The sequence below is a fragment of the Salvia splendens genome, chromosome 4 (assembly GCF_004379255.2).
Source record: "Salvia splendens isolate huo1 chromosome 4, SspV2, whole genome shotgun sequence".
Lineage (NCBI taxonomy): Eukaryota > Viridiplantae > Streptophyta > Magnoliopsida > Lamiales > Lamiaceae > Salvia > Salvia splendens.
The window spans coordinates 5,743,602-5,752,306 of NC_056035.1; the positions used below are offsets into that span (position 1 = coordinate 5,743,602).

Here is an 8,705-nt window from a genome sequence, read left to right on the forward strand (position 1 = left end):
GATGCCTACGCTCGAGGCTCCGGCTCGCGGCTTTCCCAGGGTTTGTCCCAGATTCGGGAGGATATCCCCGTTGAACCCACTCAGGGAGGAGGCCGAGGCGGTGGAAGCTACAGGGCTGCGTCTGAGGCACCCGAGGAGGATGAGGAGGAGGAGCCGGAGGATCTGGGCCGGCATCCCTACACCAACGAAGAAACAAAGGCGGTGTACACCGCCTGGCTCACCGTCTCATATGATCCCATCGTCGGCAACCAACAAGCCGCCAAGTGCTTCTGGGAAAAGGTCCGTGATGTCTACCACGAGACTAAGCCGAAAGGGGCCCGGAAGCGCAAATATACAATGCTTCGTGCTCACTTTGGCCGAGTCGATTTACAGGTCAAAAAATTCTGCGGGATCTACTCCACCGAAGCGGCGCACTACCAAAGCGGAGCTTCGGGCGCCGACATACTGAGGGCGGCTATGCGCGCCTTCCACCAGGACACCGGTGTACAGTTCAAATATGTTGATATTTGGCAGCTCGTCAAGGACGAGGAAAGGTGGGCCGGTGGTGTCCGCTCCAGCTCGGGATCAACCTCAAAGCGGACGAAGCACACGACGAGCGGCCAGTACTCGTCTGGTGACACCGATGCGCCCAGTGATCGTGGCACGCAGGAGGTTGGGGTTACGGCCGCCGAGTACGAGGGATCTAGCCGTGGGCGCCGTCGTCCGCAAGGGACGAAGGCGGCGAAAGCGGCTAGAGCGAGGAAGGGCCGAGGAGAATCAAGCCAGTCGGCCTCGGGATCGGGCTCACAAGGAGGCTCGAACACACTTATGGTGGCGTACATAACCGCCACAATGGCGGACACTTCCCGCTTCTCGTACGCCCAATACACGGCCTGGTGGAACGGAATTGTGCATATGGCAGGACTACTTGGTCTTCCCCCTCCCCCTAAACCTTGACCGCCTCCGGAGGATGATTCGCCGGCGGAGTAGTTTTTTTATTTTCCCACGTTTAATTGTGTGTTTTTTATTGTGTGTTTTTTATTTTTTTAGGATTTGAATTGTGTGTTTTTTTTAATTTTTTTAAGTTTAAGTTGTAATTTTTTTTAATATTGTGTGTTTTTTAATAAAGTATGTTTGTTTTTTAATAAAGTATGTTTGTTTTTTAATAAAGTGTGTTTATTTAATTTAATTTAGTTGGAAATAAAAATAAAAATTGAAATAGAATGAATAGTAATTTAAGGAACGGTTAAGGAACGGAGGGTTGCAGGTTCCGTTCCTTAGTTAAGGAATGGAGTAAAAAAGTACAGTGGGGCCCTCAAATAGTGGTTTAAGGAACGGTATAGGAACGGTATAGGAACAGCGTTGTGGATGGCCTCACTCACTATAAAAAAAGTTCCAATCTCACACCTTAACCTTCAAAAGATCCCATGGCGTGTCATTTCACTCCCTCTCTCATCTTCCTCCTCTCACTCCTCACTCTCTCCTCACCACACCTTGACAGCGGCGGCGGAGAATGGGCTCTCCTCCACCGATCAGTGGGCATCTCCGCCATGCACATGCAGCTTCTACACAACGACAAAGTGATCATCTTCGACCGCACCGACTTCGGCCCCTCCCAACTCACCCTCCCCTTCGGCAAATGCCGCCACAACGACGAAGTAGTTTCCGAGGACTGCACCGCCCACTCCATCCTCTACGATGTCGCTTCCAACACCTACCGCCCCCTCATGGTCCTCACCGACGTCTGGTGCTCATCCGGCGCCCTCAGCCCCGACGGCGCCCTCATCCAGACCGGCGGCTACCACGGCGGCGACCACAAGGTCCGCACCTTCACCCCCTGCGACGACGAGCTCTGCGACTGGATCGAGCTCCCCCAGAATCTCTCCGTCCAGCGATGGTACTCCTCCGACAGCATTCTCCCCGACGGCCGCTTGATCGTCGTCGGCGGCAGAAAGGCCTTCAGCTACGAGTTCTTCCCCAAGAACCCTCAACATTCCGTTTTCTACTTCCGTTTCTTGGTCGAAACCACCGATTTCAAGGAGGAGAACAATCTTTACCCCTTCCTGCACCTCCTCCCCGACGGAAACCTATTCGTCTTCGCGAATCAGCGCTCCGTTTTGCTGGATTACAAAATCAACAAGGTTTTACGGCAATTCCCGCCGATTCCAGGCGAGAAGAGGAGCTATCCGGCGACGGGGTCGTCGGCGATGCTTCCGATTAGGCTGAGCCCTCAGATCTCCGCCGTGGAGGTCATGGTGTGCGGCGGCGCGATGGGCGGCGCTTACACGAAGGCGGCGGAGGGGATCTACGTGGCCGCTTCGAGAACGTGTGGCCGCTTACGTGTCACGGATCCGGATCCGGAGTGGAGAATGGAGTTCATGCCGATGGGTCGGGTCATGCCCGATATGATTGTTTTACCAACCGGTGACGTCATTATTCTCAACGGAGCTGGAAAGGGAACCGCCGGGTGGGACTCGGCGGTTGACCCGGTTTTGCACCCGCTCCTCTACCGCACGAACGAGCCCGACGTGAGGAAGAGATTCAGTGTGCTGAATCCCACCACAATACCGAGGCTGTACCACTCAGCAGCCACGTTGCTGCCAGATGGCAGGATTTTAGTTGGGGGAAGCAACCCGCACGTGCTGTACAAGTTCACAGGCGTAAGGTACCCTACGGAGCTCAGCCTAGAAGCCTTTTCGCCACCGTACTTGGGATCGGAGCGCACGCATCTCCGCCCTTCGATTCTGTCGGTGGAGGGCCCCGCAGATGGGTTGACCGTATCCTACGGCCAGAGATTCTCAGTCACGTTCAGCTTGATGGAGGATCCGGAGGGGGAGTTCACGGTAACAATGGTTGCACCCGCCTTCAATACACACTCCTTCGCCATGAACCAAAGGCTGCTGGTGTTGTACGTTGCCGATGTACAACAGATGTTTTCCCTGACGCATAGGGTTATTGTGCATGCGCCTCCAACTGCTAACGTTGCACCCCCGGGGTATTATATGGTGTTTGTGGTGCATCACGGAGTCCCTAGCCATTCTGTTTGGATTAGAATTAAATAGTTATTCTCCATAGCAAATTCATTCCATGCATGGATTCTTGATTTTCAAATTGCTTGATAAATAATTCATTCAACGAAATTATGAATATTATGTAAGTTAACTTCCTGGTGTTTTTAATTGTTTCATATGGTCAGTTTATCTGATGTGATTTTTGTCGCTTTATATTTACATAATTATATTCATAATTTTGATTAAGTAGTAATGAGATACTATTGTAAATTGCATGAAGTGGGCAAGTGAGATCACCTATAACATCTCTTAACATCATGTTTGTGTGTAGTAGGGAGATGTTACACGCGATCCTCATATCAAAGTGGGGTGATTATAAAAGAAATCATCGTCTTTCATGTTTCTTGTTCTTTTTTTGAAATCATGGTCTATTAATGAGTCAAGTTATATGTTAATACAGCGACCCCTACAAGGAAATAATTGTACGTGCTACATTATGAGCCAGTTGCATTATGCATGGCCCATTTTAGCCACGAAAATTTAATTTCTGACAATTAGAATAAATTTGATCCAGACATAAGCAGTGTCTGCCATGTTGGTTGATGCAAGATAAAAAAAAGTAACATGGGAAATTTAGAAATTCACACATGATCTTACACACAGCATTAAGTGACCTATATACATCAAATTGTTAATTAAAAAAGGCCTAATGCGGCACCATTCTAACCAATGTCCCGTCCCTCCGGTGAACTCGCAACGCCACGGCCACCGTGATCAGGCTGTGGCTGCGCATCCGATCTGTACTTATACTTATTAGCCCAAAAAAGATAATGCAAAAAGTTCAAACCGCTCAAGGCGCACATTAGCCAGTAAAACCTATGCAGCTGGTAGTGATTCAAATTTGCTCCGGCGAGCCACGGCTCGCCGCCGGCGCGAGCCGTGATGCTGTTCACGACCGACACGATGACCGTGCTGAGGTAATACCCCATCGCGAGCGACGCGAAGGACAAGGAAGTCGCGAGCGATCTCATGCTAAACGGCGCCTCCGTGAAGAAGAACTCAAGCAGCCCTGCTAACGTGAACAGGTCAGCCGATCCGAGGAGAAGGTACTGAAACGCGATCCAGAGAAACGTCAGCGGCAGAGGAGAGTCCGAGTCGAGTTTATCGTGAGCGGCTGTCCTGCGCTTGGTCTCGACTAGCGCGGCGGCGGCCATGGCGACGACGGAGATGACTAGTCCGGCGCCGATGCGTTGGAGGTGGGAAATCCCCATCTCGGATTTGGCGATGCGGCGGGCCAAGGGGACGATGGCGTGGTCGTAGAGAGGGGCGATGATCATGATGAAGACGACGGGGAAGACGGGGAGGGAGGCCGGGGGGAGCTTCAGGGGGCCGAGGCGGGTGTTCATGGTGGCGGCTTGCTGGACCGAGAAGGTGGAGAGCTGGGCGAGGCAGCAGTTGAGGACTATGGTGCAAGCGAAGATTGGGAGGGATTTGAACACTATCTTCACTTCCTCGACTTGCTGCACTGTGCATTTTAGCTTGGATGATTCTGTGTTTGCTGCTGCTCTGTTGAGGAATTTGAGGCTTTCCGATGGGGATTCGGGTTTAGAGGTTCTGTCTCCGCTTTCGTCGTCTTCTTCTTCCTTGCACTGCGGTGGGCTGCTCGACATGCTTGCCACGGCGTTGCTGGAACTTGTAGCCGTGCATGAGTTCAGCAACGACGCCACCAAGACCTGTCATGATATCAGAATGGATCAGCTAACATAGACTCAAATATTAACTAGCAAAAAATACGGATTTTATACGTGGGCCAGTTCAATGGAAGGTTGGTCAACCGATCCAACAACAAAAAAGTTCGATCATTTCACCTTGAATGATATTGACAAAACAATTATTTCGTGATTTCGATCATTTCACTCGTCATTTTTCTTTATGTTATTATTTCTTTCTTATTTACTGAAATAATGTCGTTTTTAACTCCACCAAACACAAAAGACGTCAATTTGTTCACGAATGGGATAAGATTAGACAAAACTGAAACTTCGTGATTTAATATTTAAATTTCTAAGGTTATGAGAATTTGACCAAACTTCGTGAATTAAAATAAATAATGTAGAAGAAGATACCTTAGATATGGTGGTGAGAGGGCTTCCAAGAGGGATCTTGTTCCTATAAAAGCTGGAACCAGCTAGAAACATGGGTATGGACAAAAGTATGGTGAGTGTGGAGATTCCGAATCCCCATTGCCAACCAATGTTGTCTTCGATCCAGACCACTAATGTGACGGCGATGAGGGACCCAGCGGCGAGGGAGAAGACGAAGTAGTTGAAGAAACTCGATCTCTGCTTCCTGCCACGTGGCGTGCTGCCGTCAAACTGCTCGGCTCCGTGGGCCGGCAAGGAACCCTTGATCCCGCCCACGCCCAGCGCCACCAGATATAGCCCTGAGAAGAGAAGTGCAGCCTTTGCACCACCAACTTGTTGACATTGCATTTCTTCTTGTTTTTTGTCACATTTTGGGGGTTGTAGGGAACTTGACTTTGCTTGCATTGTCAATAATATTAGACCCTGTCACATACACACATTTTGGTGGTTGTAGCAAATTTTTTAACTAAATCAGATAGACATGTTGAAAATGGATAGGGTTAATATCAAAACTTTTTATACTATTAAAATACATAACACTTATTATTTAATTTTTATTGCAATATATAATACCCTATGTGCAGTGTATGTACTGTCAAATATGAAGTAGTATTAGATAAAAAAATAAATGGTGGAAATCTAGAATGTTTGCCTAGCACTAGTTACATGTAAATAAGATATTAACTGCACTAGAATATTACTACATAAATTGCACTTAGAGCACTTAAGTAATTAAACCATAATTATTATGCGTTTAAATATAAGAATGAGTTTTGATATATTCTATTCTAATATACTTATAATTTTAGGTGTTCGATTTATCCTTTATATTTTATTATTACATCACTTTTGATTCGAACTATCTAGCCCCAATGTACTCATCTAAATGCAAATTACTTATAAGCTTAGTGCAAGCATTTCTATATTCTACACAAATAAAAATGTAGTCTTTGTATGAGCTAATCCATTATACGCGTCACAAGTGTTACGTGAAGGGTAGGGAATAAAAAGTGATCATAACTAGTGGCAATAATCTATTGGTCGAGGGCCTTTAGGCATGAAACATGATGTCTTATCATGTTAAATGATAACAAAAAATAAGCAAGGAAATCATAAACAAAATAAGATATTTTCTCAGCACTACTATAAAAGTTAGTTTGCCTTTGTCTTTATTTACGCACAAAAAGCAATAAATTGCGGCTTTCATACAAGTTTTATGGATTACTATTTTCGATTGAGTTGCTCTAAATTACATTGAAAGAAGCAATTAATAATATACTGTCACTAATTGTTAGTATTGATTAGGACTGTAAGCATATTAAATTCACGTTCGATGTGTTAGCACTAATTGTAAAGTATTTTAATTCTATTTTAATGAGTAGTAGTAAGTAGTAAAACATAAATTAATTATTTAAAAGGAAATAAAGGCGTAAAATACTGACCAGGAACTCAGTAAGGGCACTAATTATGTAGATATTGTATGTGGTGAAGAAAGCGTCGGATAAGAAGCCACCAAGTAGGGCTAAAAGAAACGCCGTTCCCATGAAATTGGTGACGGAGTTGGCCGCCTGCGACGGCGAAAAATGCATGTATTGCGTAAGGTACAACACCAAGTTGCTTGCATTCGCCAGGTACGCCAGATTCTCCAATACCTCCACAACTGATCATCAAATATATATATATATATATATATATATATATATATATCCAAACATTAAATCAATTAAGTTATAATTTGTGATATTGAAATAGCATACTTGATTTGTACGTTTTTGTTGTGTTGTGAAAAGTGTTTAAAAAGTGAAGTTAATTGGTTGGGATCATGCAAGAATTCACACAACTCCAAGTGGCCTTTTTTGGGGTCTTCTTCACGTTGAGTGTGTGTGACAGTGTGTGGTTGAGATGTATATAGTACATATATATTACTATATGGTTTTGGTTATATATAGTACTATATTTTAATATTACTTACCTAAAACAAAGACGGCAGCTCTCATACCGCCATGTTTGGTTCTCACAGCAGCTTTGCCTCTCCAATCAACATATCCCTCCCATAATTGGTTTTCCATTTCCTGACAACCAAACACCACTTAATCAACCATCGCTTAGTTTTTCCAAATTTCAAACTATGCAAGAGAATGAGCCAACAAAGGCACTTACCATAGCTCTCTCTCTCTCTCTCTAGATGAAAGTATTTTGAAGGAATGATAAGTTGAGAGAGAGAGAGAGAAGAGGGATGATCAGTGGTGGGAAGATGCAATATGTGACAATGGGAAAATAAAAGGTTGGGTTTGTACTGGATTTGTAAGGATTAATATTCTTATATAATTGGAGGGCAGAAAAGGAACAGTGTGCGGTTCTAGTGTCACATGTTGCTGCACCTCCGTGAATGGACGCCTAAATTATTAAATTCATTAAATATTAGTAAGATGCCAACTCTATATTGCATAATCCATAGGTTAAATTTAATATCATCATTCCAACACTCTATATTACATAATCCAAAGGCTGTAGTCATTAATACTTGCTATAAAGACAGATCGCATGTCGATTATTATTATTATTATTGTACTGGAAAAATATTTGTAATTTGCCTTATAGAATATGTAATCAAAAATATAGTAGTATGATTTTAAAGTTTTTTATAAGTTGAGCGAGGAATAAGCATAGTTGGAGATTTCCCCAAAAGAAGGGCATTGAACATATGATTTATATATATATGCCTTGTGAATTGTGATTAGATATCGAAATTGAAAATGAAAGTTCTTGATCAGATACATTGCAATTAACGGAAACATTTTTTTTTTCAAAATTGGGCCAGAGAATGTGATTTTAATTAAAACTAAAGCTAGTCAAAATTCCTGTCTACTTCGTACAATCGACGATATCCTTTTTTATGACCGAAAGTAATTAAGATTGGTCGAGCATATATACGCTTACATTTCTTTTGAATTGCTACTAGTCTATTACTGCACCAAATTTAAAATTTGATTTTGTTGAATCCGAGACCAAAAATACTCTTTAATTTAGTTAAGAACCATAATATATGTTTTCGATAATTCATCCACTCTAGAGACCATCATATATGAGCCCAAACAATTTTTTTCTAAATGCAGAAGTATTTTAATAACTTTATATTCGCTAATAAGTTAAAATTACTAGTATTATATAAATAAAGGGGTGTGTTAAGGTCCTTCGCAGCTTTTCAGTCCAATGTTCTTTTTAATCACAACCCTTAGATCCTTGAATTGGATGGTTGTGATGATCTGCATTATTACACTATAGTGGTGCATTATTAGTCGGTGTGCATTATTCAACTGAAAATCTGCATTATTAAATGATACGTGGCATCAATCTAACCGTCGGGATCGCCATCGTCCGCCACTGTGGGTGCGCGGACGATGGACGATGCGTCGTCCTCGCCCTAAGCTTAGTCCGCGAACGAAGCGCGGACGATAGGGCATCGTCCGGGACATCGGCCGCCCACTGTGGGCGACGCAGACGATGGCGCGGACGATGCAACGCGTTTTTTATTTTTATTTTATTTTTTAAATTCGAAATTGTGTTTATA

General features: G+C 44.0%; 2 protein-coding genes across 2 annotated transcripts; one reads left to right on the top strand and one right to left on the bottom strand.

Moving 5' to 3' along the window:
- Positions 1-1,359: 1,359 nt before the first annotated feature.
- On the top strand, positions 1,360-3,179 carry LOC121799110 (aldehyde oxidase GLOX-like). Its single transcript, XM_042198448.1, has one exon. The coding sequence runs from the start codon at positions 1,407-1,409 to the stop codon at positions 3,039-3,041; it is 1,635 nt and encodes a 544-aa protein (XP_042054382.1). The 5' UTR covers positions 1,360-1,406; the 3' UTR covers positions 3,042-3,179.
- Positions 3,180-3,534: 355 nt separating this feature from the next.
- Positions 3,535-7,646, bottom strand: LOC121801494 (protein NRT1/ PTR FAMILY 4.6-like). The gene is made up of 5 exons (XM_042200996.1): positions 7,295-7,646; positions 7,107-7,206; positions 6,577-6,794; positions 5,117-5,557; positions 3,535-4,723 (listed from the first exon to the last, which is right to left on the bottom strand). The coding sequence occupies exons 1-5, from the start codon at positions 7,295-7,297 to the stop codon at positions 3,713-3,715; spliced, it is 1,773 nt and encodes a 590-aa protein (XP_042056930.1). The 5' UTR covers positions 7,298-7,646; the 3' UTR covers positions 3,535-3,712.
- Positions 7,647-8,705: the final 1,059 nt, after the last annotated feature.

Coding starts and splice junctions, on each gene's coding strand:
- LOC121801494 (XM_042200996.1), bottom strand. Junction 6,795..7,106: donor AGCTGCCGTCTTTGTTTTAG/GTAAGTAATATT, acceptor TTTGATGATCAG/TTGTGGAGGTATTGGAGAAT. Junction 5,558..6,576: donor GTGCCCTTACTGAGTTCCTG/GTCAGTATTTTA, acceptor TGTATGTGACAG/GGTCTAATATTATTGACAAT.
- LOC121799110 (XM_042198448.1), top strand. CDS start 1,407: ATGGCGTGTCATTTCACTCCCTCTCTCATCTTCCTCCTCTCACTCCTC.